Source organism: Notechis scutatus, chromosome 8 (assembly GCF_049901735.1).
Source record: "Notechis scutatus isolate UNSWTSFEM ecotype Mainland chromosome 8, rNotScu1.2, whole genome shotgun sequence".
Classification (NCBI taxonomy): Eukaryota; Metazoa; Chordata; class Lepidosauria; order Squamata; family Elapidae; genus Notechis; species Notechis scutatus.
This window is the reverse complement of record NC_142016.1, coordinates 26,268,219-26,295,809: the sequence shown is the minus strand read 5'-3', so window position 1 is coordinate 26,295,809 and position 27,591 is coordinate 26,268,219. Positions and strand designations below refer to the sequence as shown.

The 27,591-nt window shown below is 48.7% G+C and overlaps 4 protein-coding genes across 4 annotated transcripts; 3 read left to right on the top strand and 1 right to left on the bottom strand.

The window, feature by feature from the left end:
- Positions 1–49: 49 nt before the first annotated feature.
- Positions 50–3,280, top strand: OVOL3 (ovo like zinc finger 3). Its single transcript, XM_026689068.2, has 4 exons — positions 50–209; positions 1,362–1,504; positions 2,263–2,446; positions 2,944–3,280. Exons 1-4 carry the CDS (start codon positions 107–109, stop codon positions 3,183–3,185), a joined length of 672 nt encoding a protein of 223 aa, XP_026544853.2. The 5' UTR covers positions 50–106; the 3' UTR covers positions 3,186–3,280.
- A 17-nt stretch (positions 3,281–3,297) lies between these two features.
- Positions 3,298–8,744, bottom strand: POLR2I (RNA polymerase II subunit I). The gene is made up of 6 exons (XM_026689078.2): positions 8,589–8,744; positions 8,357–8,411; positions 7,651–7,724; positions 6,134–6,208; positions 4,809–4,860; positions 3,298–3,486 (listed from the first exon to the last, which is right to left on the bottom strand). Exons 1-6 carry the CDS (start codon positions 8,645–8,647, stop codon positions 3,424–3,426), a joined length of 378 nt encoding a protein of 125 aa, XP_026544863.1. The 5' UTR covers positions 8,648–8,744; the 3' UTR covers positions 3,298–3,423.
- Positions 8,745–12,486: 3,742 nt separating this feature from the next.
- On the top strand, positions 12,487–23,441 carry TBCB (tubulin folding cofactor B). The gene is made up of 6 exons (XM_026689073.2): positions 12,487–13,304; positions 17,489–17,632; positions 18,594–18,690; positions 19,717–19,908; positions 20,074–20,146; positions 22,757–23,441. The coding sequence occupies exons 1-6, from the start codon at positions 13,194–13,196 to the stop codon at positions 22,872–22,874; spliced, it is 735 nt and encodes a 244-aa protein (XP_026544858.1). The 5' UTR covers positions 12,487–13,193; the 3' UTR covers positions 22,875–23,441.
- A 1,564-nt stretch (positions 23,442–25,005) lies between these two features.
- On the top strand, positions 25,006–26,738 carry SDHAF1 (succinate dehydrogenase complex assembly factor 1). Its single transcript, XM_026689075.2, has 2 exons — positions 25,006–25,090; positions 25,334–26,738. Exon 2 carries the CDS (start codon positions 25,411–25,413, stop codon positions 25,690–25,692), a length of 282 nt encoding a protein of 93 aa, XP_026544860.1. The 5' UTR covers positions 25,006–25,090; positions 25,334–25,410; the 3' UTR covers positions 25,693–26,738.
- The last annotated feature ends 853 nt before the right edge of the window (positions 26,739–27,591 follow it).

Sequence of the window (27,591 nt, the reverse complement as noted above, 5' to 3'; positions counted from 1 at the left end):
CTACCTTAAGGAACCTTCCGTTGTTGGTCTTCACCGTCTTGCTCAACGCGTTGGTCCATCTGAACATCCATCCTGGGAGAAACCCAAACCCGGCATCCAACCAGCTATGCCAAAGTCCTTTCTGATAAAACGTCATAAATCGGCACAGCCAGGAACACGGAACTGGGGGGACATCCCCGACCGGCTCCGGGGAGACTTGTACGTACCAGGTAGGTGAACATCTAGAATAGTGTTTTTCTGAGCAGTGGCCATTGCGGTCATGTTGGCTGAGGATGATGGGAATGAGGGACTCCGCCTTCTGGAAGGCGGCCCATTGGGGAAGAACTGCCAGCGGAGAGAGCAAGAGCACAAGGGAGTTTTCCTAGCATATTCATGGAGATGCCTTCTAGCAGGGGTCTCCAACCTTGGCCACTTTTAAGACTGGTGGACTTCAACTCCCAGAATTCCTCCTCCAGTCATGTTAGCTCAGGAATTCTGGGAGTTGGAAGCCCACAAAGTCTTAAAGTTGAATTCTGGGAGTTGAAGTCCACAAGTCTTAAAAGTGGCCAAGGTTGGAGACCCCCTGCTCTACAGGTTCGTCCTCCACTTAACAACCACAATTTGAGCCCAAAACGTCCACTGCCAATTCTGCTAAGTGGGTTTTGCCCCATTTTACGACCTTTCTGACCACAGTTTTTAAGTAAATCACTGCAGCTCTTAAGGGAATCTGGCTTCCCCATGGACTTGGCTTGTAAAGAAGGTCACAGGAGAGGAAATCACGTGACCCCGGGATGCTGCCACCGTCATAAATACGAGTCAGTCGCCAAGCCCCCTGGATTTTCACCATGAGACCATGGGGACGCTGCCATCGTTACGTGTGTGAAAAACTGGTCGTCAGTCACTTTTGTCAGCGTCGTTGTAGCTTGCGGACCGTTAGTTCAGGGCTGCCTGTATTTGCAAAAGCCACTAAACAACTCATAAAATATTTCTCTGTTTTTTTAGAGGTGCCAACAGAAAGGGAGGGGAGAGCAGTGCAGCAGCTTGCAAAAACCAAAATCGCATTCCACAAATGTTTTCAAAGATAGTAACTAGGTGACCGAAGTTTCTGCCGCAACTGGAGAGCCTGATTAATGACTCTGGGCTATGGAGGTGTCCCATTGGAGAATATGAATTACGATACACCCGGGGGGTGGGGGAAAACCAGGATCAAGGGTGACAGTGAATGATGTGTCTCAGAGTCGGCTGCACCCAGGCAGTGCTGGCATGTTTACTCCTAATAAATCATATTGAAGCTTTGAAAATCCGGCTAGAGACTCATGATTAAAATGGGGGTAACTACTGGAGCCCTGACAGTGTCCTTGTTGGCTCCCTCGATGTCTTAGAGGGCGGAGCGGCCCCAGCCCTCGTGCACCCAAACCTCAGCAGCAGGAGCGAGTGGGATGGAGGAGACGCCCCCCATCACTTTCTCCAAAACCTGGTTTATCCGCAACCACCGGCCGTGGGAAAGGATCCCCCGGCCAACAAGGTAAGGCCACCCCAGATTGAAAAGACCCCGGGAAAACTGGATTCGGGAGCTTTGCAAATTCCATAAGTCAAGGGGGAGATTCTTCACAGGCTGCCTGCGTGGCCTCAGCCTTTGTCATTTTGGGGGAGGGGGCAGCCCTGCAAGAGAATTTGGTATACGGTGAGATTTTGGGGGAGGGGGGCTGTTTTGACTTCGACTTTTTTTTCCTCCAAATTAATTTGGGTAATTATATTATCTTTTGATCCTGGTTTGTTGCCCAGAGTTCTTTTGGTAGATGGAGGGGTGGGAATGTATATATTTGGAAAGGGAGGGAAGGAGGGAGGAAGGGAGGAAGGGAAAGGGAGGAAAGGGAGGGAAGGAGGGAGGAAGGGAAACGGAGGAAAGGGAGTAAGGGAGGGAGGTGAAAAAGGGAAGAAAGGGAGGGAAGGAGGAAGGATGGATGGAAGGAAGGAAGGGGAAAAGAAAGGGAGGGAGGAAGGGGAAAGAGGAGAAAAGGAAGAAAAGGAGGGAGGTGAAAAGGGAAAAAAGAAAAGGGAGGAGGGAGGGAATTGGCCAATGGTGCGGGAAGCCGAGTGCTTCAGCCCATCGATAACTGGAGGGCCACAGATTCTCACAAACAAATCCTGATTGCCCAAATCTGTATATTTTTTTTTACCAACCTGGTTTGCATACTGTCAATTTGTCCCTCAGGGACCTTAGGAGCCTTCCTGGGTCTGTATCATGCGCCACCCCCCTCCTCCCTCCCTCCCTCTTTTCAGGGCAGGGGTCTCCCCGCCCAGGGGGGCTTCCAGTGCTCCGTCTGCAGCAAACGCTTCCCGCTGCAGCGCATGCTGAACCGCCATCGCAAGAGCCACAGTCCCGTCAAGAGGCACCTGTGCCGCTACTGCAGCAAAGGCTTCAACGACACCTTCGACCTCAAGAGGCACCTGAGGACGCACACAGGTGAGGGCTGGCAGGCCAGCTGGGAAGGGAAACACATTTACATCTGCCACGGCCAAGACCTCCACTTACAACTGTTCATTTAGTGACCGTTCCAGGGGGCAGGTCCACTAAGAAAAAAAAAAAGTGGTTTATAACTGGTGCTCCCATGACCACAATTGGGGGGCAGAATTTGCACCCCTAAGCAAGGCAGTGGTTTATCCAGTTGGGCCTGACTTCACAACTGTGATTTTTTTGTTGTTGCTGTGGTTGTTAAGCGAATCACGGCAATTAAGTGGCCATTAAGCGAATCCAGCTTCCCCCATTCACTTTCCTTCTTGGAAGGTCGCAATGGTCAGAAATACCCACCGGTTGTCGAACGCCCCAATTTGGATTGGTGCCACTTTGGGGGAAGGCTGTAAACGGTCGTAAATGCAAGTCCTGAGCCCCTTTTTCACAAGGCCAACTTTGAACGGTCGCTAAATGTACCTTTGCAAACTCCCGCCTGTCGCTGCCCGCAGGCATCCGTCCGTACCGCTGCTGCCTCTGCCAGAAGGGCTTCACCCAGCGCTGCTCCCTGGAGTCTCACCTGAAGAAAATCCACCGCATCCCCCAGACCTACGGCTACCGGGAACGCCGGGAAAAGCTCTTTGTGTGCGAGCAGTGCGGCTTCACTTGCGGCACCAGTGACGAGTACTATGGGCATGCGGGCCAGGGCCACTCCGCCGGGCCCTACCTGGGGGGCGGCTTCCCTGAGCCCTGAGCAGCAGCTTTTCAGGCTCAATTGCACCTTCTGCTCAGATAAGAGGCCGAAGCCAGGCAGGTGTGTCTTTTGGTTTTGTTGTTTTTTTTAAAAACTAGACGCCGAGGCTGTAGCCTTTTCTGTGAAAAATAAATCATTTATTAGAGCAAAGGACAATTCAGACAGGCTGAACGGATAAATAGTGGAGAATCGCAGCGGGGAAGTCATGGGTGGTAGGAAGAGGACGCCTCGGAGGGTTTCACTCTGTCCAACGGTGACCGCAGTGGGGGGCTGTGCAGACATAGTAGAGGCGCATGGCATCCTGGGAAAGAAAGGGGGGGGGGAGGCAGCCATGTGATGACCCAAAGCGTGAAACAAAAATAACACAGTCACAAAAGTAGAATAAATTCCCTTTAATGCCTCCAACTCGGCCTCCAATGTCCAGTTATCCTCAGCAGGAGATCAAACTCTTCCAAAAACAGTTTACAAAGGGAAAAAAATGCAGTCCAAACTCAAAGTACAGATAAATTAGAAATAAAAAAACCCAACACAAACGACACTGAAGTCATTAACACGGCAGGCCAGGATAATAAATTGCAGACTTTCAAAGGATAACGCAGCACCCACAGTTGGGAGGACGCCAAAACCCAGATAAGCCTCGGCCAAGATAATGCACACTTTGCTTCCAGCAAGGTGCTGTGTGCAAACGCCCTTCTTATATCCTGTTCTCCCAGCTGCAACTAATGAAGGGGATCAGGGCCCTTTTCTCTCCTGTAAGCCAGGTTGCTCCCTTCTCCGTTCCTCCCTGCATGCCCTAGAATGAAGAGGGGATGGCCCTGGGTCTTCCTCTGAATACCCAGCCATACTGTGCCCTTCCCCCATGTCTTCCACAGCCACCGGGGCAACACTCCCACTCCCTGTCAGCTGCTAAATTTCCCCCTCAGAATCAGACTCCAACAAGGGCATGACAGAAGCAAAGGATCTCCAGCGGGCTCCTAAATCAGCTCTTTCTGATCCGGTCTTCTCTAGACTAGTTGGGGTACCATCCTCTTGCCCACAAGGGTCACAGAGAGGGGGTGGTTGAGGCTGAGACCGCCTGGAAGGGCCTCCAATAGCAAAACCTGAAAATTCTGCATTTCCAAATCCTGCAAAGTTTGGGCTAGAGATTAAGATACCAGGTGACAGGGAGTTCTAGTCTCAGCACAAAAGCTGCCTGGGTTACTTTGGGCCAATCCCCAGGACATGGTGAGTTCTAGTCCCGCCTTAGGCATGAAAGCTGGCTGGGTGACTCTGGGCCATTCCCCCTCTCTCAGCCCAACCTACCTCACAGGACTGTTGTTATGAGGAAAATAAAAATAGGAAGGAGAAGGATTGTGGAATGTGTGTGCCGCCTTAAGCGATTTGTAAGGATAAAGGCGGGATGCATACAAATAAGCAAACATCTCTGTCCAGAGCCCAGGTTGAACACTTTTCACTCCTATTATATCAACTGAAAACTCAGTCAGACTTGGCTCCAAAGGCATCCAGGTTTGCGATGACAACCCATCTTGGGGCAGCAAAGGCCCATCATGGCATTTCAGAGCGATGTCATCCTAAGGCGAAACCCTCAACCACCCTCCTTAAGTCCAAAGGGCACCTCCTTACCTCAGCCCTGGCGCTGTGAGATTGGAAAAAGACAGCTTCTTTGTGGCCACACCTGGAAGGCAAAACCAGGCGTCAAGCAAGGTAGGGAAACAAATGCAGAACGTGGCTGGTGGAATTCTCTCCGGTCTCCATTTGATCAACTGGACCTGGGTGTGCGCACAGACACATACACACGATGCCTGGGCAGGCTGCAAGCTCACTCTGCAGTGGGTCACCCGGATAGGAAGGTTGGATTGGGGCAGTCAGCAGTATTCTAACTTTCACAGTTTAGTTTGCTTTTATTGTCACTGCACCTCGTGCAACGAAATTAAATACCATCTTCACTGTACATTAGGACTATGAAAATAAACACAAACACACCTCCTTTCCCATTCTACACATTGAATGGACTTTACTGTCCATCCCCAACTATTTCTGCTGGCCTCCCCTCTCCAGGGCCTGGCCAATTTCCAAATCTTTTTTTCCCTCACCCTCCAAATTTGGCCCCTTTCTCTGCTGCTTGCAAAGCTCTCTTTTTTTGAGGCTCGGAAAGAGAGGCGGACAGAATCCCAGCCCCTCAGCCTGGTTCAGGATAAAAATCAGGATAAAATCTCAAAGAAAGCCCCCAAATTCTGCTCGCTTTCAAGCTTTAGAATAGTGTTTCTCGACCTCAGCAACTTTAAGAAGTGCAGACTTCAATTCCCAGAATTCCCCAGCCAGCCAGGTACAGTTTTAGAAGAAAGCTACTGATTTCTACCACATGCCTCCATCTGTTGTGGTTAGCCGGCAGCAGGTGTGGACGGCTGAGGAGAGCGAGGACTCAGATGAGGGGCCAGGACCATTAGGGAGTGGACTGCTGCCTTCAGAGATTATGGGGGCTGGCAGCAGCGACGAGTAGGTTGCCAAGGAGCCTGTGCCAAGTGCGCGTGCGTGCAGGGCTGCTCGCAGGAAAGAGCAGCTGCAGCAGCACGGGCAACTCGGGAGTAAGGCTGCAAGGTAATGGCCCTTCCTTCAAGAAGATAAAAGCCAGCTGTGAAACGAACCTTCTTTGCAGGAAGCAAAGATGTTTTGAAACTCAGCCTCATGGACATTCCAGTATCTTAAGTTGGTATTTGAAGACTCTTGTGTTGTGAAATATTTCTTATCTGTGATTCTTGGCTGTCTTGCACAGTTTTGGCGAGGTTTGTGCTTATCAAAGTTAATTAGTTTGCTGCAGCCTTTTAACCGGGGATTCGTTAGACTCATTAAAAGGTTTCTGTTCCCTTTGGTTATTATTTTATTGGAAAAGGGTTTGGGTCAGAACACCATCAGAAGACTTTTTTTAAGCTAAAGCAACTAATACTCACTTCTGACAGGGGTGATCCTCCGTCCGGGGCAGAGTGGGATCCTGGGAGACATCCGCGATGATCTGTGTTAATTCACTGAAAGCAAAATACTAGATTTATTTATTTAACCTGGGTGGCCTGGTTTACAACAAATAAAATCAATCCAATCATAGGAAATACCAGACAGTCCTCGGCTTATGGTCACAATTAAGTCCAAAATCTCTACTGCTAAGCAGGCAGTTGTTAAGTGAATTTTGCCCCATTTGACTTGTCTTGCCATCGTTGTTAAGCGAATCCCTGTAGTTGTCAAGTTAGGAACACGGTCGTTAACTGAATCTGGCTTCCCTGTTAACTTTGCTTGTTGGAAGGCTGCAAAAGGGGAACACGTGACACACACACACCCCCGGGACACTGTGACTGTCGTAAATGCGAGCCAGTTGCCAAGGGTCTGAATTTGGATCATGTGACCACAGAGAGGCTGCAACGGTCATACTCGTACGTGTGAAAAATGGTCATTAGTCACTTTTCTCGGTGCTGTTGCACCTTTAAATAGTCACTAAAGGGATGGTTGTAAGTTGAAGACAACCTATATACCATAAAAGAAAAAAGAAAAAAGGAGGTTGGACTAGAAGACCTCCAAGGTGCCTTCCAACTGTGTTATTCTAAGAAAAACAACAGCAGCCAGACACGATCTAATCGGTCTTATGTTATAACCTAGAAATGGGCTCTCGCCAACACCGAGGTCCCAGGCTCAACCACCAAGCCAACTTTTCAAGGCCTTACGGAAGACCAACCAGGGCGGGGTCAATCTAATCTGGGGAAACGATGCCCCAAAGGGCAGGTGCCACCACAGGTGAGGCTCTCCTTGCCAGCCCACATCCCTAGATGAAGGTACCCACAGTGATCAGATAGCAGGGGTACAAACAACTGAGCAGAAACAATGCTGGGCTTAAACCACAAAAAAGATTTTGAGGCTAACGCCCAGTGCCTTGGATTGCACCTGGAAGCTGGGGAGCACCCGGTTTCACAATTTGCAAGAGCAGAGCCAGTGGGGGTGACCCTGCCGCCCACCCCCCTCAGTCTGAGGGGCACGGAGGGGGGTTCCTCCCCAAACTTCTCCCCCCAGCGAGCAATTTTTTCTTCTTCTGGGGTCCTCCAGGTGTCAGGGCTCCAACAACTCTACCCCCATTCAAATCATAAGTCTCTAGCCGCATCCCTCACAGTAAAAAAAATATGATTTATTAGGAGTGGCCATGTCGGCGTTAGCTGGGTGCAGCCAACACTAAAATACATCATCCATTTCCTCCTTGACCCTGGTCTTCCCCCCCATCCCCTGGATGTATATTCTCCAATGGGACACATCCATAGCCAAGAGTCATCAACCATGCTCTCCTGTAATAATCTTGTGCGCCAACAGCTTGGGGCTGCCAAGGCGATTATCGGAGGCATTTGAGGAATGCACTATTTCCCCCAATTCCCTTTCTGCTGGCAGCTAAAAAGACCAAAGGAGAATCTTTTGAGTTGACATTAGGACTTACTCCACTTCGTGGGTGATCTTGTTGACGTAGATGCAGCTGTTGTCAGCTTCCTGCTGGTAGTCGCAGTTCCGGCACTGGCGGAGAGAGAGAGGGGAGGAGGAAGAGAAGGGTTAAAAAAGGAAGGTGTAAGGCCCGGATGTCCCGTCACCACCACCCAGGTGCCTTGGCCAGGTGGCCATGCAAGCTCCCATGGCTGATGGCGCTTGGGAGGCCTCGGAGTCCAAACGCTTCCATGGCTTCAATGGGGAAATGGATAGGTCAAACTCCCACGCCCCCCCGCCCCCGTAGCAGGGGGGTAGAATGGCTGGGGAACTCTGGGAGTTGTAGTCCATCCATCTTCAACTTCATTGAGGCTGGGGGCTTCTGGGACTCTTAAAGGGGACAAGTTTGAGAAGCAGGTCCAGGCAAAGTGTCTCAAAGTGGGGCAAGAGAGGCTGAGAGACACACACACACACACCCAATTTTCAGGCCCATCCCAGATTTTCAGGGAAGCCGGGGTCTCGCTGGGCCCTTCCAATGGCTTCTAACCCATCAAGCCTCTTGGGTTGGTGACGGCCTCTCAACCTCGCCCCCTCCCTTTAATAATAAGGGTCAGGACTTCAACTCCCAGAATCCCCCAAGCGAGCCAGCCAGGTGCCCACGGAGAGGAACATGCTGGGAGATGGAAGTCCGCGCCTGTTGGGCGGGCCAGGCCTCCCCCACTTACCGCGTAGAGCAGGATCCGGTTCTCCTTGTCCTCCTTCGGGTACAGCATGTTGTTGCTGGGGGAGAAGGAGCAAGAAACGGCGGTGAGGCCTTTCGAAAAACAGGCCCGGAGAGCGCGCGAAGGGGAGGGGAGGATGGGAAATACGGTTCAAGGCCTCGCGGAGAAGCCGGGGCGGACTACCGCTCCCATGCTCTAATGAGTCCGGGCTCTCCCTGACCCTCCGCCCCCTCACCATTCCTGGCAGAAGCGGATTCCCACAAAGCCCGGCTCGTAGGCCCCTTCCGACTCCATGGCAACCGCGCCGAGCGGTCTCCGGCGCCACTGCGCACGCGTCTGAGATGACTACGCAGGCGCATTGTCGACTCTCGGGGGGGGTTCTGGCGACGCTTCGTCTACGGCAGGCCGCGCGGGTCGCGATTCTCCCGAAGCCGAACGTCTCCGAAGGAAGCGGGATCTGGGGAAGGTGACGTCACCAGGGCAGTTATGTTATCAGCACGTTGACGTCATCTCGACGTCCCGTCCGCTTTGACGTCATTTCCGGAGTGCCCAAGGTGGAGGTCTTCAGTGGCAGTGGAAGGACCCATCTCCCTTGAGAGACCCATAATGCTGGGCAAGATGGAAAGAGATGAGAAGGAGGCTGTAGAAGCTGAAAACCCACCTCTCTTGAGACACCCGTGATGCTGGGCAAGGTGGAAGGAGAAGAGGAGGAAGATGGAAGGGTTGAAGGACCCATCTGTCTTTGGAGGCCCATAATGCTGGGCAAGGTGGAAAGAGATGAGAAGGAGGCTGTAGGAGCTGAAGAATCCATCTTCCTTGAGAGACCCATAATGCTGAGCAAGATGGAAGGAGAAGAGGAGGAGGAGGAAGGACTCAGAGCTGGCTGGGGAATTCTGGGAGTTGAAGTCCCCCACCTCTTCAAGTGGCCAAGCTTGAGAAACGCAGACCTTCTGAAGAAGATGGGGTCCAAGATGTTCCTTCAGGAAGAAGGTTGGGGAGGCAGGGCCATATCACCCCCTTCCCAAGGCAGGTGACTGGATGAAGATGCCACCTGGGAAAGACCTCCCCCCACCCCAAGAGACATCAACAAAGAGGGCTATATAGAATATTATTGGCCAGGTGTGGTTGGACACACAAGAATTTGTCCCTAGTGCATGAGCTCTCAGTGCACATCTAAACAGCAAGTCATAGGTTGCATAGCGAGGTAGAGCTGGCCTGAGAGCCATAGCAGAACTGAGAGGCTGCCTTTTAAGAGAGGTTGGGATGGGAAAGGTGGGAGAGATTTTTATATTTCTTCCTCTCCTCGGCGGAGTTTGGCACTTGATGTTCCAGCAAACCAAACCATTTTAGACTTTCTAATCAAGGGGATGGAACAGCAAAGCCAGCAATTAGGTTGCGGACTGTGAAAACAGGAAGGATATGAAATATTATGACGATAAGAAATATATATGGTAAATATTATAGTGGAACAAAATATATAAAGGAATATATATAAATGTACATATAGTTAAAATTTATGTAAAAAGTATATGTACTGATACCGAAGTGTTGCAATGAATGGAGACCGTGTTGTAAAATAAGGAAAGCTGTTTAATAAAAATGTATTTAAAAACAAAACAAAACAGGAAGGAGCTGAAACTTTCAATCAGGGCTTCCCAAATGACCCCAAATTGAGTAGAGATGGGATTGACACACAAATCCTTCACCCCATCACAACAAAGACATTTAAATTACCTTAAATGGTTTTACAGATAATCCTCGACTTATAACCCATTTGTTTAGTGACTACTCAGTTACAGTGGCACTGAACAAAGAGACTTACGACCGATCTTCGCACTTAATGATGGTTGCAGCATCCTTACAGTCACAGGATCAAAATGTGGACTGCAGAAAAAACAATGGCTACCAACCTACCTTCAATCGAGGACCTGTATACTGCATGAGTCAAAAAGAGGCCTGTGAAAATATTTACAGACCCCTCACATCCCGGACATAAACTGTTTCAACTCCTACCCTCAAAACGATGCTATAGAGCCCTGCACACCAGAACAACTAGACACAAGGGGAGTTTTTTCCCCAACGCCATCACTCTGCTAAACAAATAATTCCCTCAACACTTCAACTATTTACAAAGTCTGCACTACTATTACTGTTAATCTTCTCATCACTCCTTATCACCCATCCTCTCCCACTTGTGATTGTAGGACTATAACTTTGTCACTTGCATCCTTACGATTTATATGGACTGTTTCCTAGTATGATTTGACTGCTGATTGTACCCTATGACTATCATTAAGTGTTGTACAATATGATTCTCAACTCCTGACGAATGTATCTTTTCTTTTATACTGAGAGCACTTGCACCAAGACAAATTCCTTGTGTGTCCAATCACACTTGGCCAATAAAGAATTCTATTGTTTGGCCAAAGGGTGTTTGTGTGTCTCTGTCTATGTCCTAGCTCAGGTTATGAGCTCTGTATGGACCCCATGACTTACAGTACCCCCTGCAGTGACTTATAGTCCCAGCAGCCATTAAGCATGAATTAACTTGTCAGGATCACTGTAGAGGTAATCCTCGAGTTGTGGCCATTCATTTAGTGACTGTGAAGTCACAATGGCTGTGACACAACCATTGCGGCATCCCCATGGGCATGAGGTCAAAATTGTCACAAAGAAAGGGGCAAAATTCACCTCACTACTGTCTTGCTTAGCGACAAAGAAAAATATGGGGCTTGATTGCGGTCGCAAGTCAAGGACTACCTGTACCATCCCAGACAAATGAGTTGTCCAATCTTTTCTTGAAAGCCTCTGGGGATGGAGCGCCCACAATTCCGGGAAACAATCTGCACATCTCTTTTTACAGCGGAGTCAACCAGCCAAATGCCAGCAAGAGAACATTTAGCTTCTCCTCTCAACCATCTTCCATGCACCGCTAGGAATTTGGACCTGGTGGCAGGAGACAAGTTAAGCAGGTATTTTGGCCAAGGAGGTGGAGCACCCCATCCATTTCCCCAATCAGGAGGGTTTATAGAGCCTTTGGGGAAGGTTCCGGATCAACAGGAGAGCACCTTCAACCTGGGACAATGTCTTGGCTGAGAGGGATCTTCCACGGGGAGCGCCAGAAGCCGAAATGACTTTTGAGTGGCCCTACACAGATCTACCCCACATTATCCTGGGCGAGTTTGCAGGGCGCGGATTCGGCTGATGTGGTCGGTTGAGATCTTGAGGAGAGCAAGAGTCCAGAACTGAGAACAGGACAGGAGAAACAGAAGCAAGGACAGATCTCATGGACAAAAAGGAAAAGACACCAGAGTATGGGTGTCCATACCAAAATAACCTTCGTGAAGTTTGTGGGATTCTTTGGTGTGGGGTCCTTGGTGGTCTCTGAGCTTTCTTGCAGACATTTTATGACCAAACTTGGTAACATCCTCAGTGCTAGGATAGAAGGGAGGAGGAGGAGGAGAGTGTAAGGGTCCTTAGAGCTCTCTGGAATTGGTGGTTTTCTTGTAGATGTTTCATGATCCAACCAGGTAACATCATCAGTGCTAGAAGGGAGTGAGGTTGGCTCTCTGTCCCTTCTAGCACTGATGATGCTACTAAGTTGAGTCATCAAACGTCTGCAAGACGAACACCAACCTCAGAGAATACCCAGAATCCTAGATGTGTTCATTGAGAAGCAAGTTCTCTTGTATCAGTGGAGTTCCTCCTACGTGACCCTACTAGAGACTCTAGGGGCCCCTATCCATAGCCCTACTGACTAATGTCTTCCCACAACCACAGCTAAGTATCCTGAGGTAAAGAAGCTGATGGGACCCGACCCCAACCTGAAATGGCTGGTGAATCTCCTGGTTCTCATACAGCTTAGTGGCCTGCTATTTGGTGAAGGACTTGCCGTGGAAATGGCTGGAGAATTCTGGGAGTTGGAGTCCACAAGTCTTAAAGTTGCCAAGGTTGGGGACCCCTGCACTAAGGAGTTTGCTTTCCATGTATGTGTTTTATTTATTTATTTCTCAAAGGCACATTTCATAGTATCATCAACTCTTAAAGCTGGAAGGGACTAAGGCTGGGGGATTCTGGGAGTTGAAGTCCACAAGTCAAAAGTCGCCAAGGTTATGCAACCTTTTTATTTCCCCGTGCATAACTTTGCTTTTCACAGTGATGGGTGTGATTGATGCGCCTCTGTCCAATGGGGGAACTAAACTGGGGTGCATACTTTGCAAAGGGTCAGGGCCCTGAAGTGAACCCCCTGGCTTCCTTGCCTAGGCTAGAACCCCCGACAGGCGTTGCACTGCAAGTCCCATGCTCCCCAGTCATTCTGCATAGAGAAGACAATCCGCGCCAGCGTCAAAACCGGGATTTTTCTTTTTCCAGGACCAAATTTGGAGCCCTTCTTTCGGTGCAAGGATGCCCCGGGACCCCCGCCCCACTTGCACGACCACCACAAAAGCACCGCGCAGTTGCAACCGCAGCTTTCTGTCCTCAGCCGCCAGGGAAATCCTGCCCTTTTCTCCGTCAGCCGCCCGGCTTCGGCCTCGCTCGCCTCTCTCCACCGCGCCTCCTCATTGGCCGTTTCCTCTCCCGCGAGTTGCCTCGCGGCTTCCTATTGGCGGGCTTCCCTGTCCGGGCTTCAAGGACGGCCGAGGGCAGAAACTCCGCAGGAGAAAAGAAAAGGCCGAGACGCGCAGGACCGCGGGCGGAGGCGGGGCGGGCGCGGCGAGCGGGGCGGGGATTGGCCAGCGGGGCGAGCGGCGGGGCGCTGATTGGCTGACCGGAGGGAGCGACCCGTGAAGGGGCCTGAGGTGTGGCGGTACCGGGAGAAGCGACGGAGGCGGCGGCCGGGATGAGCGTGACCGGGACCCCCGCGGTGGTGTCGGTCTCCATCAGCAGCAGCCTCAACTCCTTCCGCGCCCTGAAGAGATATGCCCGGGGCCTCACCATCGCCGAGTTCAAGGTAGGCCGGAGGGCGGCCACCCACGCCCATCATCCCCAGCCCGATGGAAGAGGGAGTCCGTGGCGCCGGGGGCTCTGAGGCGGGGGTGCTGGAGGACTACCACAACCATCCGCCCCAGCGGCTATCGGCACGGGCCCCCTGCTGGCGCGTGTCACCCCCTTCTCCCCCCCACCCCCATGGGGCTCTGCCGGCGTGGCTTAGGGGTGTGGGAGTCCAGGTGCCCTAAATGCCCCATGGAGGTTCTGGCGGGGGGGGGGGGAGTGTTATTAGGGGCGGAGGGCTGCAGTCTGCGCCCCTCCCCCTCCCTCTCTTCCTGCCAAGCCCACCTGGCAGGGCTGTTGTGTTGGGGGGGGTTTCAGGCTGCTGAATCAGCATCAAAAACGGTCCTATAATTGTGAATATTCTGCAAGGCAAAAAAGCGAAAGGGGGATGGAACCTCGGCCTTCGCTCCTAAAACACATACAGGGCTTCATTCACCAGTAGATTTATCCTCAGTTAGAACATTATTATATAATTATATTTATTTTATATATATAATTATACATCATTGTGTGAATACACACACACACACACACACACACACACACACACACACACACATATTTGTTTTCTGAGGTTTTCGCGGGTATTTGTATGTGGATCTTTGGTTATTCGGGTTTTCTCCCGCGTAAAATTGGAAGTATCTAGGCGATCGTTTCGATGAAGTCTCATTCATCATCTTCAGGCTTGTGTCTTCGGTGACTTTACTCCGAGAAGCACAAAGCCAAAGACACAACCTGAAGATGATGAATGAGACTTCATCGAAACGTCGCCTAGATACTTCCAATTTTACGGGAGAAACGGACCGAATAACCAAAGATAGATAGATAGATAGATAGATAGATAGATGATAGATAGATGATAGATGATAGATGATAGATAGATAGATAGATAGATAGATAGATAGATAGATAGATAGATGATAGATGATAGATACATAGATAGACAGACAGACAGACAGACACTATATATATATATATATATATATATATATATATATATATATATATATATATATATATATATATATATATATATTCACACACACTATATATATTCACACACACTATATATTCACACACACACACATATAACTTGTATATAAAATATAAATTTAATAAATATGTTTATACAAGTGTGTATACATACAAATACTCATACAAGTATACATGTGTGTATGTATATCTGTTTGTGTAGACAGATGCGCACACACCCCTATCATCATCATGGGCAAATAGGAGGCAATATAAATTCATTAAATAAATAAATCTGTTTATCCATCCCTCCTTTTAGTATCATCTATCATGTATTTATCATGTATCATTGGTCTCCCTGCCTACCTTCCTACCTATCTTAATACATGCATGTGTGGGGTGCAGGTACCCTTTGGAGGTCTTGATCCAGAAGGTCACTGTCATCTGGGGATGATGGGATCTACAGGCCTCCCAGATCTAGAATGTGCTTGAATGGGTTTTGTTTTTTTAAATTGCTGCACATAAGGCCCCATCCCAGTTAAGGGAGCCTCCCTAAGGAAGAACCCACCACGGCTGAAGGAATGAGACTCGTGGCCCCATCAGAATTTATATCTTTCTCCCGCTCGCTTCCGCCATCTCCTCTGATAGTTTCAGGGATCCTGAACAGAGATGGGGTTAGATGACCTCTAAGATCCCTTTCCATTCATATACACTGGGATTCTAAGAGACAGGCGCCCACTGGCTGCTTCTGGTTTCCATAGACTGCAGTGACAACAGCTAAATAAAGGGACACTTTATTATTAAAGCATTAATTCCAAAGGTTTTAAAACACAGCCGAGCCCCCCGCCGTAAATTTCAAGGGGCTTCTCGTGTGCCAACATCATCTGTTGCCGCAGACCCGGTGCTGCATTTCGGGGACCAGCGGACGGCAGAGCCATCCCTGTACCGCTTTGCTGCCAACATCATGGCAGCCAAACTGCAGTGGTGTGTGTGTGTGTGCTGGTTTTGATCCGAGGATGAAAAGCACCCTAAAAATGCCAACACCCATTTTTGGGGAGGGGTGAAAAATGCCCATGCCTAGGCAGAATCCCTTCCCTGGAGGTTGTGCATCACAGCACATTTGGAAGCGCAGATTGTGCGCTCCTGATCATCCCGATTGTTATCAAGGCATGGCGCTCACACACACACACACACACACACACACACAGAAGGTTCTCCACAGATGGCACTCTTTGATCCTCTGCCTGGTTTTGGCAGGCAAAGCGGCTGTTTTTGGCCACCTGGGCACCTGCTGCCGAACCTGGCTCCTTCAGGTAGCAGCCTCAGAGAAAGGAGAGGCTCCGTGGATTTTCCAGGTGCTTTTCCCCCCTCTCTTTTGTGCTGCAACCCTCCAGATGGGCCGCTGATCAACAGAACAGCATCGTCTGTGCATTGTGCAGCCAGGCAGGGATTAACTGCAGTCTGGCAGCTGGCATTCGTGCCCGGCTGGGTAAATCTGTCACTCAGCCTTGTGCCCTCTTTGCATGGCTCCAGTTTATGGATCTGTGCCAAGTGCTGACTTTTGTTTCCTCTCCCCAGTATGTGTGTGTGTGTGTGTGTGTGTGTGTGTGTGTGTGTGTATGTATGTATGTATGTATGTATGTATGTATGGTATTCAGCTTTGTTGGGTATTTTCCCACGTCATTATAGTTGTGCTTTTAAAGTTGTAGCAACGTTTCGTTTAGGCAGAATCTCATCTGCCATCATCAATGCCATCATCATCAATCTCATCTGCCATCATCAGAAGCCTGATGATGGCAGATGAGATTCTGCTGAAACGTTGCTACAACTTTAAAAGCACAACTATAATGATGTGGGAAAATACCCGAACAAAGCTGAATGCCATACATGTAAGTACTCATGAAAACTTAAGAAAACAAATATGTGTGTGTGTATGTATATGTATATGTGTGTGTGTGTGTGTGTGTGTGTGTGTATGTATATATATATGTGTGTGTGTATGTATGTATATATAATGTATGTATGTATGTATATATATATATGTATGTGTGTGTGTGTGTGTATATATATATATATATATATAAAATGTATGTATGTCTAGGTGTGTTCGGGTCTTTTCCCGTGTAATATTAAGAGTATCTTGGCGACGTTTCAGTGAGGTCCCACTCACCATCCTCAGGCTGGTGCTTTCGGCTTCATGCCAGTGCAAGCAGTGTATGATCGGAGCTGCCGTCTCTCTATAAATACTGTGGGGGTGGGGGCTGGTGTGCTGGGCTGCTTGGCTGCACTGCTGCCTCTTGATTGGTTGATGGAGTTGATGTTGGTGTAATGGGCTGTGTGATGGCCTTGTGAGTTTTGTTGTGGAGATATCCTGGATCTTGTGCTGTGATCTCCTAGGTCATTTGTTTTGTAGTGATCTTTTTTCCATTAGTCTCTCGTGTTTTAACAGCCCATCACACAACCCATTACCCAAGCCGTTAAAACACGGAATCCTGCACTCACAAACAAAAAAATCTCCACACCACAAGCCAGGCAAACACCTGGGTACAAACAGATCCCCCCGATACCTCCAGCTCAAACACACCCCAACCAGGCACCCAGATGAAATCTAGCTTCCTAACAAATGATAGCCGTCCATTTACTCGGAGCCAAGCTGCACTAAAAGCCTCCAATACAGGAACACAATGTTGCCAGCCAATCAAGACAAAAAAAAAGCCACAAAACAGACAGAAGATATTAGAAACACCAATCAAGCAGAACACAGCAAACTCCAAGACCAATAAACACAGACCAAGACTCCCAACCAATCAGGATGAAGAAAAAACCATTCTGGCACAGCAGTAGGCTAGCCCCAAATTTCAGACGCCTGGCCACCAACTCATATTTATGACTGTTGCAATGTCCCGTGATCCCCCTTTTGTGTGACCTTCTGAAAAGCAAAGTCAAATGGGAAAGGCAGATTTGCTTAATGACCATGATTCACATAACTGCAAGGATTTCCCTTAACAACAGTGGCAAGAAAGGCTGTCGAATGGGGCAAAACTCACTGAATGGCCATCTCACGCTCAGCGGCAGTGGAAATGTTGGGCTCAGTCATGGTCGTACGTCGAGGACCGCCTGTATCTGTGAGGAATATTCCTCCTCCTGACAGGCTTTCTCCTCTCTTGGTAGTGCAAGCTGGAACTTGTTGTCGGGAGCCCAGCCTCGTGCATGGAACTGGAACTCTACACCCCGGATGATAAGTTTGTGATGAAGCTGGACCGCGATGAGGCCTTGCTGGGCTCTTACCCGGTTGACGATGGACACCGAATCCATGTAAGTGTGTGTCATGCCCCTGTCGGAATCTGATTCTGAGGGGGAGGCCGAGCAGCTGACTGAGTGGGAGAGTGGCTCCGTTGGCTGTGGAGGAAACTGGGGAAGGGCAAAGTCTGGCTGGGCAGAGCAGGGGAGAGGTAGAACAAGGGAGAGGCAGTTTGGAGGAAGAGCCAGGCCCACCCCCTCTTCATCTTAGGGTACGCAGGGAGGAATGGAGAAGGAAGCAACGTGGGTCGCGTGGCTTATGGGGGAGGAAAGGGCCCTGATTCCCTTTATTAGCTGCAGCTTGGAACACAGGGTTTAAAAAGGGAAGCTGCGCACAGCAACTTGTTGGGAACAAATCCTGAATTATCTGGTATCGTGGAGGCTGATCTGTGTTCCTGGCGTCTTCCCAACTGTGTGTGTTTGTTGGTCTTTCAAGTCTGCAATTCCTTCTCCTGCCCTGTCAAGTTAATTACTGCAGTGTGGTTTGTGTGGATTTTTAGTTACAGTTTGTATGTACTTTGTTTTCGGACTGAATTTCCTCCACTTAAAGGCTGTTCCTGGGAGAGTTTTTTCTCCAGCCGAAGGTAACCTGGACATTGGGGGCCAAGTTGGAGGTATTAAAGGGACTCTTCTTGCTTATTGGACTGTGTTGCCTTTGTGCCACGCCCCTTTGGGTCATCACAGTCTACCTGCATTCGAGTTCTTTCCTTGGGGCTTCCCCTGTTGCAAAGAACTTTTCTTTTTAAATTCTCTCGGGTATCCCTGAACGGGGGTCTCCAAACGTGGCACCTTTAACACAGGTGGACTTCAACTCCCAGAATTCCCCAGCCAACTATGACTTCTGGGAGTTGAAGTCTGCAAGTCTTGAAGTTGCCCACTTGAGGGACCCCTGAGTGAGTTGAACAACATTCAGCTCTGCTTCTGGGGACTGGAACCCACCACTGACACAAAGTGGACGCCTTCTTTCGCCCTGTAGGTGATAGACCGAAGCGGGGCAACGATCGGGGAATACGAAGACGTCTCCAAGGTGGAGAAGTTCCAGATTTCGGATACTGAATACGAGAAGCGAACAGGTAAGAACCAGAAGTCATGTCCCCCCCCCATGTGGGAGGTTGGAGCAGCAAATGCTATTTTATCCCAGAAATGGGGTTTAGAGCTGGGGTCTCCCCAACGGTGCAACTTTACAACTTGTGGACTTCAACTCCCAGAATTCCTGGACCAGCATTGGAATCTCTGGATGAAATGGAAATATGGGGTGGGAGGGAAATCCTCTCGGCCTTGAAACCGACCTCATTTCTCCTTCATTGAGAGAAATTTATTTCTTAAGAATAAAAATAGGATTTTATATATATACAACTCTCTCTCTCTCTCTCTCCAGTATATATCAATTCCCCAATATACATAAAAATAGAGATGTTGATAATACATACATAAAAATGTATTTATGTATCTCGTATATGTATATATATATGTATTCCATGTAATTTTATATATCTAATCTATATGAATGTATGTGTGTGTGTGTATATATATGTATGTATGTATGTATGTATGTATGTATATATATATATATATATATATATATATACACATACATACATATATATACATATATATATATATATATACACATACACACACACACACACACACAGACACACACCCCTACCTACCTACCTACCTATTTGGCTTGTCTTCTACCCTGCTGGAGGGAACAGAAAGCATTGAAAAGGATGGTCCTCTTGCACCAGAGGTCTCCAAACTTGGCCACTTTAAGGCATGTGGACTTCAACTCCCAGAATCCCCCAGCACCAGCAGAGCTTGCTCTCTTGCGATCCCTTCCTCTGCAATCTCTTCTCTTTGCGGGAGAGGAGAAAAAGAAACAGACACGACTGGCTGGCTGGGGAATTCTGGGAGTTGAAGTCCACAAGTCTTCAATTTCCCAAGGTTGGGGCCCCCTGCTTTGGTCTCTTCCTTCCCCACTGGGATGCTTTTCTGTAAACTGAATTTTTAAAAACTAAACCAACGGAGGGAGGTTTCCTTTTTGGAGGCCGGGCAAGCCCAAACGTCTCTGCTCATCCGCTGGCTCTGCCCCACAGACACGGCCCGCTCCTTCATGAAGCGCAGCCACCTGGGACAGTACAACAAGGAGGAAATGTCGAGGAAGGAGTCCGAGTTGGAGCAGAAGCTGGTGGAGGAGAAAGCCCTGGCAGAGGCCATTTCCGTGGGGGCCAGGTGCGAAGTGCGGGTATCGGGGCAGCCCAGCAAACGGGGGACAGTCATGTACGTGGGTGAGTATTCGTAGGACTTCCAGGTCCCAGAAGTGCTTTCCAAAAGGCAGCTGGACTTTTGTTGGTTTTATTTATATTTTATTTTATTTTTTCTTTGAAAACGTTTAGCCTCTCATCCAAGAAGCTTCTTCACTTCTCACGACTCCTTCTTTTGGGTTTTCACAGGCTTAACAGAATTTAAACCTGGTTACATGGTTGGGATCAAGTATGACGAGCCGTTGGGAAAACACGATGGCAGGTAATTTCCCTCTTCGTTCCGTTGTTGGCCTTGTGGATGTCCACAGCCCCCCACTTTTGGGAAGGGGGGGGGTTTCCTGAGTTCCTGGCTGGGAAAAATAGAGTCCAGGGGATTTTTATTTATTTTATTTATTAATCAAAGGTACATCACAGAGCTCTCCAAACTTGGCAACTTTTTAAGACTTGTGGACTTCAACTCCCAGAATTCCTTGCTGGGGAATTCTGGGAGTTGAAGTCCACAAGTCTTAAAAAGTTGCCAAGTTTGGGGACCCCAGACTTAAACCAACATAAGTTTGCCTGAAATAGGATTGGTCTAGAACAGGGGTTCGCCAACCTTTTGGGCCTCGGGGACCATCAAACTCATAATTTTAGATCCCAGGGACCACTAACTGGTTCTGTGGGTGTGGCCTAATTTGTGGGTGTGGCTTGGTGGTCATGTGACTGGCTGGGCATGGCTTGCATGTAAATATTATAAATATTTATATAAATATTGAATTTTTTATTAAAAAAAAAAGCAACTTTTACCCAAAATCAGGCAAAGCTGGCAGGCATATTGAGTTGCTCACAGAATCATTCAGTGATCTATCTGTCTGCCATCGGCTAGCTCAGTCTCTCAAATTTCCTTGCTGTGAGTCTGCACTGAATCATAGAACCTTCAGTCCTAAGGGAGGTTCGGCTGTGCTTAAAAGCAGAGCCGAAGATCTAAAGACTAGCTAGAAAGCAAGAAATCCAACCATTTCCTGCTTCCTAGCTAATCTAAGTCTCCCGGCACAGCAGAACAGTTGATGGTCGGAAAAAGGAAAAATAGCAACTTAGCAGGCAAGTTTGGCAGGTAAGGAGTGAGTGGGCGGGGAGGATTCCTGCCGGCCATGTGGGCGGCGCAGCCTTTGTTTTCCCTCAAAGCCTGGATTCATTGCTTTGGGGGGGGATGCTCTGGGGGTGACATTTCTCTGTGGACCACCAAAATTTTCTCCCACCGGTTGGCGACTGCTGATCTAGAAGACCTCCGTGGTCCCTCCCAGCTCTTGTTAACCTGTTAACTCTGGGTCTCCCTGAGAGACAGTGTTGAATGCTGAACCCGCAGAAGACCAAGAGAAAAAGGAATGTTTCCACCCTTAGGAGCAGAATGCTAGGACCCCCCTGTAGAATCCCTTCCTCCTGTTTGAAAGCAAAGCTAAACCCTCAACTTCTAATGCAAAGGAAAAATGATGTCAGGTTTATGCAAATCAGGCCAATTTCTATTGTTTTAGCATCAGTGCACTCCGGGCTTTGCACGCCGTTTTAATCATTTTTAGAACCTTTATGGGTTTATCTATGTAAATAATGATGTATAATATGGCTGATGATCTTTGGGCACGCAGCCCCTGCTAGCTAACAACAGTGACAAAAAAAAGACAAAACAATAAAACCAATACAAAAAAGGAGGGGAAAAAAATCAAGAAAAACCAGGTATTTATTTATTTTAAAAAGAGTTTAATATAATGTATGTTGATATAAACGTACTTCGTATAATCCTGTACATATATAAAAGATAAGAGCTTCCCTCCCCCTGCTGAGGTCAGAGTTCTTTTAACAGAGTAACAAGAATTGGAGGGGGACCCTGAAGGTCTTCTAGTTCAACCCCTGCTCAAGCCATCGCAGGTTAATGTCATTGCAGACTAATGGCTGTCCAGTCTCCTTAAAGTGTCTTTTGGTGGGATTAAACATTACCGTAGTTTATCAAAATATAAAATACAGAAATACAAACAGAAATGAAAATAATGGGAAAATAGGGGAAGGAGAAGGGGAGGAAGAGGAAAAAGTGTAAGGTAAAGGAGGAAAGAAAAAGAAAAACATGGACTTCGAACTCCTTTTCGCACAGTAGAATAAGGCAATAACATAAAACCTTGTTTTTTTTTACTTTCCTTTAACAATATCTGCTAGTCATTTCTATAACAACAAGCCTACCTAGTCAGCAAAACCCCAAATCCATTTTTTCCACCTCAAGCACGAAGTCCAAAAGCGGTTTCCAAATAGAAACGAAATCTTTAAAAAAACATTTTTTTTTTCAAATCTGCTGCCTTGACTTGACAGCATTTGGTCCATTTGCTCATTTGGTGTTTTTTTCCTTCTTTCCTTTCCTCTTTCCTTTCCTCTTTCCTTTCCCCTTTCCTTCCTTTCCTTTTTTTCTTTTCTTTCCCCTTTCCTTTCCTTTCTTCCTTTTCCTTTCCTCTTCCCCTTTCCTTTCCTTTCTTTTCTTTCCTTTCCTTTCCTTCCTTCCTTTTCTTTCCTTTCCTTTCCTTCCTTCCTTTTTCTTTCCTCTTTCCCCTTTCCTTTCCTTTCTTTTTCTTTCCTTCCTTTCCTTTTCCTTTTTCTTTCCTTTCCTTTCCTTCCTTCCTTTTCCTTTCCTTTTTCTTCCTTTTTCTTTCTTTCCTTTCCTTTCTCTCTCTTTTTCCTTTCCCTTTTCCTTTCCTTTCTTTTCTTTCCTTTTTCTTTCCTTTCCTCTTTCCTTCTTTCTTTCCTTTCCTTCCCTCCTTTCCTTTCTCCTTTCTTTTCCTTTCCTCTTTCCTTTCTTCTTTCCTCCCTTCCCCTTCTCCTCTCTTCTCCTTCCCTTCCCCTTCCTCCTGGACAGTGTCAACGGCAAGCGATATTTTGAGTGCCCGCCGAAGTACGGAGCCTTTGTGAAGCCCCAGTGCATCGTCGTGGGGGACTTCCCGGAGGAGGACTATGGGCTGGACGATGAAATGTGAGGGGGGCGGACGGGAGGAAGGAAGACGTGGAGAGGATCTCCGGGGCTTCTGCTGGCTGGCAGACACCCCCCACCCCTCGGTTGCTGTCGTTTCCGCAGTGTGTCTCACTGCGCCCTGATCCCGAGGGGGGAGGGGCTTGAGTGAAGGACTGTGTGTGTTTTGATGTGTTGGTTGTTTGTCCCTTTGCCCTGGTTGTCTCTGTTCAGTGAAGATGCCAACGCCTCCATGCCACCCACCCCCCATAGGTCAGTAGCAGAAAACCAGAATGGCTTCGATTGTAGTCCCCCTTTGGGGGAAAGAGATACAGGGTGACGTCTCCCCGAATTTCCCGTCGCAGCCAGTGGAAACTTGAGACGCAGGATTCAGAACACAAGATGTACACACCCAACTCTGGTTTCAACAAAACACAAAATTCTAAACCGAATCATTTTGATGAACATGCTTGCTTTCTTTCTTTTTTTCATTGTGGGTCTTTGTGGTTCCGTTTTTGTGCTGCTGGAAGATGCTTCTGTGATCATTACAAATTAAAAGTTTTGGAGGGCGGGGAGTCAGATACATTCCAGACAAGCGTGCTTCGGTGTGAGTTTCTTTTTTCTCTCCAGGCCAGCAAAAACGGGCAAATGGGGAGTATGTGTGTGTGTGTGTGTGAAATTTGACTTTTTCTTTTGCAAGGGGTACCTAAAGCAACATGGGCGGTGGTGGGATTCAATTTTTTTTTACTACCGGTTCTGTAGATGTGGCTTGGTGGGAGTGGGAGGGGAAGGTGTCAGGATTCCACCAATCGCCCTCATGAAATCATGATTCTCGAGCCAAACTTCAAAAACCTTCCAAAGATTCCTTAGAGGCGACATCCTGGCCCTGCCCTGTATGAAGCCAACTCTGGCCCATGTCATTTACAGTCCCCTGTGACTCTGTTTCCTCCCCCGGGTATGTCATAAATCAGATTCTCCAGCTGAGCACCTTCACGGGCTGGGTGTCCTCATTCACGTTCTCCAATTAAATATATTGGGGGGGCAAAAGCTCTGGTAATTTAGTTACAATCTTTGAAAGATAAAGAGTTGGAATGTACTTTCGCTTTCAGCTGCTCTTCCAGATTTCCTCTCCCCCCCCCTTTTTTTTTTTATAATGGCAACTACTAAAACAGGCAGTTGACGGAAGGTTACTGCAAAATCCCCATTCCCTCCCCCATCCCACTAACCTGCTTTCCAGCTCCCTTCTCCTGTGCAGGGCAACCAGAGAAGACCCAGCCGATCAGCTGGGACTCAATGGGAGGCGGGGAAGAGATGGGGTTGGCAGGGCCAGTCAGAGGTGGGATTGGCCGGTTCTCTGAACTACTCAAAATTTCCATTCCCGGTTCTCCAGAACCGGTCAGAACCAGCTGAATGCCACCTCTGAACATGGATGCTTTTGATTGGTCCAGTGCCATCAAATTATTTTCCACTTATTTATCCACATCTCTACCCAGATAGCAAGTGTACAGAGAACGGGCAGGGATAATAGTGGTTTCATCGCCTGACCGCTCTCTGTGGGCAAGAGGCTTGACCCCTGAAGGCAGGGCCTGGTCAGGCCAAGACCACCCACCACGGCCCTGCCCTTTCTTGCATCAGATCCTCTGGGGCAGGGGTCTCCAACCTTGGCAACTTTAAGCCTGGCAGATATCAACTCCCAGAAAGCTGGCTGGGGAATTCTGGGAGTTGGAGTCCACCAGGCTTAAAAGTTGCCAAGGTTGGAGACCCTTGCTCTGGGGCACTAATGCGTTCCCTAGCCCAGGGGTCTCCAACCTTGGCAACTTTTGAGTTGTGGACTTCAACTCCCAAAGTTCTTCAGCCAGCTTTGCCCAGGAGGAACTCTGGGAGTTGAAGTCCACAACTCTTAAAAGTTGAGTTCTGGGAGTTGGAAGTCAGTTAGTCTTAAAGTGGCCAAGGTTGGAGACCCCTCCCCTGGACCAGCATCTGGCAATCTTAGCGGCTTTAAAACAGGTGGACTTCAACTCCCAGAATTCCCCTGACCCGTTTTCCTGGCTGGGGAGTCCCGGGAGTCGAAGTCCACTCGTCTTAGTGGCCCATCTGAGAAACCCCGCCCCTCCCTTAAGAGGCTGCCTGGCAACGCCCCCAGAGCGGCCGCCAATGGGAAGCGAGTCGAACGCGGAGAAAAGTCTCAACGTTCTATCCGGCCACGTGGGCGGGGTCAGCTTCCCCGCCAGCACCGGCAAGTCGGTGAGCCGAACACGCAGGGCTCAAAGGGGGGGTGGGGGGGAGGAGCTGCAAGGGTCTCTGCACCCTTCCCCTCCTCGGGTGGGACGGGGGGTCCTGGAGGGTCGGTCCCGCAGTTCGGACGCTTGGGAAGCCTTTTCACGTGCGTTAAAGCACGTGAAGCTCCCGGGCGGGTTTGCACGTGGGAAGAGGGCGTCGCGTGGCTATTCCAGGGCCCGGCGCTGATTCTGTGTCCCGACCGCGCAGGAGGCAGCGCCGTCTGGGCAGCCCAGGACCCCCTCGCCGCTGGAAAGGCCGATCGGTTCTGTCTCTGCTCCGGCTTCATGGCCAGGCACAGCCGGCTGCAACGCGAGGTGCTCGGCCTCTACCGGCAGTTCCTGCGCGCCTGCCGAGGCAAGCCGGGCTTCCTGCCGCGGGTACAGGCCGAGTTCCGCCGGGCGGCCCGCATCCCGCGCACCGACGTGCTGCTCATCGAGTACCTGCTGCGCCGCGGGCAGAGGCAGCTGGCGCAGCTCCGGGAAGGGCACGCCACGAGGATGGGCTTCTTCGCCCCGGGGAGGCTGCAGGAGCAACAGAAGGAGAAAGGAGAGGACGCGCAATCCTGAAGGGAGGATCGCTCTTCGTTGGGGCGCAGCGATGCCCGCTGTTGCTGCAGCAAACCCGGAGCGGCGGAGGGCGGGGAAGGGCCCCCCTGTTTTGCAGAAGCGTCCGCGAAGGAGGCTACCGAGAAGAGGCTGGTCTCTCCGGAGTTACGTGGTGTGCATTTGAAACTGGCATTTGCAGCTTGAAGCTTTGCGGGAGAAGATTGCGCAGCTCCCCATTCAGCCCCATCCCTCCTTGGTGGGAGGGGGACAGCTGTCACCAATGCATGGGACCCCCGGCAAGCTTCCTCTTGGCATTCTTGCCCCGGTATTATATTGAGGGCCCCTCCTGCAGGGATCCCTTCCAAACCTGGTGTAAACCTCCTACACGGAAAAAAAGGGGGGCCATCCACAATGGTTGTGAAAATGGACAAGGGTTGGTTTTGGGTCAACCTTCCTCCACCTGGAAGTTTTGAGACAGCAGAAAAAAAGTTTTGAGCACTGAAAGGGACCCCCCCTCTTAAAACACTCCAAAAGAAATGTTAAATCTTTGCAACCAGCACAAGTTCTCTTTTGACAATACTGACTGCTGACCGTTATCTGGATTTTGTTTTTGTTCGGTTTAACACGTTTCCCTGTATTTATTAATTGCATTCTATTGTTATTGTTTCAATCTGTGAAGGGAATGGAGGCTTTTGAACAAAAAACCAAAACTTACTGCTAATTTGTATGCAGTATTTCGGTTGTGTTTTGGCTTGCAGTCTGTTACAAAGAAACATTTAAAAACTGTGGTGGATGATTCTAGCATTTGCAACAACAAAGTTAGCATCATGGTATAATAAACAAGTTCCACTCCAGGGCTTTAGGAATCTTAAAATTAAGATGTTGTTATGTCCCTCCAGGACAGAAGAATAAATTAATTGGAAGAAGTCCCTGGGATTAATTTCCCCTCTCAATTTTATTTATTTTGCATATGGCAAATACATGGACTTATAGTGGTTCAAATGTTAATGTCCAAATGTTAATGTAATTTCCCCCCCCAATATTAAATGAACTTTACTTCTACAGCATTTTAATCTGGCTGAAAACTCTATGCAAGTTATAAATGCGTAATAATGGAAGGTGGAAATACGACTACATGTCCTGCGGCTACTAATCTCACCATATCAGGCAGTGGTATCCTTTGCAAGTCGACACAAGATAGTTCAATGTGTGCTCAAGATGCACCCGCTCACCCAGGTGTGGATTTTCCTTGTGGGTACAGAAGGCTTAGAAACCAGGGATGTGAGTTCTAGTCCCGCCTTAGGCATGAAAGCCAGTTGTGCATTAACAAAAGTGCACAACTATCAAGGCTCCAACGTGCACCCCCATTCAAATCATAAGTCTCTAGCCACATCTCTCAGAGTAAAAAAGATTTATTAGGGGTTGACATTCCTGGTTGAAGCCGACTGACACATCATTCATTTCCCCCTTGACCCTGGCCTTCCCCCCCCCCCGATGTATATTCTCCAATGAGACACATCTATAGCCAAGAGTCATCAATCACGCTCTCCAGTAATAATCTTGCGTGCCAACAGCTTCTGCTGCCATAGCAATTATCGGAAGCATTTAAAGAATGCACTGCTTTCCCTCTCTCCTTTCTGCTGGCAACTAAAAAGGCCAAAGAAATATTTTTTTAGTTGACACAAACCACCTCACAGGGTTTTTTTGGTGGGGAAAATAGGAGTCAGGAGAGGCAGGTTGTGATGATCATTTAAAGGTTTTATTAGAGACTCCACTTTCCATCAAATAAAGGTTTTACAGGCAATCCTCAGCCCAAAATTTCTATTGCTAAATGAGACTGTTAAGGGGGTTTTGCTTCATTTTATGGCCTTTTTTGTCACCGTGGTTAAGTGAATTGCTGCAGTTAAGTTAGTAAAATGG

Excerpts from the sequence above, each read along its gene's own strand:
- TBCB (XM_026689073.2), top strand. The coding sequence starts at position 13,194 with ATGAGCGTGACCGGGACCCCCGCGGTGGTGTCGGTCTCCATCAGCAGC. Across the intron at positions 18,691-19,716 it reads TGAATACGAGAAGCGAACAG|ACACGGCCCGCTCCTTCATG; the intron begins GTAAGAACCAGA and ends TCTGCCCCACAG. Across the intron at positions 19,909-20,073 it reads GGGGACAGTCATGTACGTGG|GCTTAACAGAATTTAAACCT; the intron begins GTGAGTATTCGT and ends GGGTTTTCACAG.
- OVOL3 (XM_026689068.2), top strand. The coding sequence starts at position 107 with ATGCCAAAGTCCTTTCTGATAAAACGTCATAAATCGGCACAGCCAGGA. Across the intron at positions 210-1,361 it reads GGGAGACTTGTACGTACCAG|AGGGCGGAGCGGCCCCAGCC; the intron begins GTAGGTGAACAT and ends TCGATGTCTTAG. Across the intron at positions 2,447-2,943 it reads GCACCTGAGGACGCACACAG|GCATCCGTCCGTACCGCTGC; the intron begins GTGAGGGCTGGC and ends CGCTGCCCGCAG.
- SDHAF1 (XM_026689075.2), top strand. The coding sequence starts at position 25,411 with ATGGCCAGGCACAGCCGGCTGCAACGCGAGGTGCTCGGCCTCTACCGG.
- POLR2I (XM_026689078.2), bottom strand. The coding sequence starts at position 8,647 with ATGGAGTCGGAAGGGGCCTACGAGCCGGGCTTTGTGGGAATCCGCTTC. Across the intron at positions 7,725-8,356 it reads ACCGGATCCTGCTCTACGCG|TGCCGGAACTGCGACTACCA; the intron begins GTAAGTGGGGGA and ends TCTCTCCGCCAG. Across the intron at positions 4,861-6,133 it reads GAGGATCACCCCTGTCAGAA|GTGTGGCCACAAAGAAGCTG; the intron begins GTGAGTATTAGT and ends TTTGCCTTCCAG.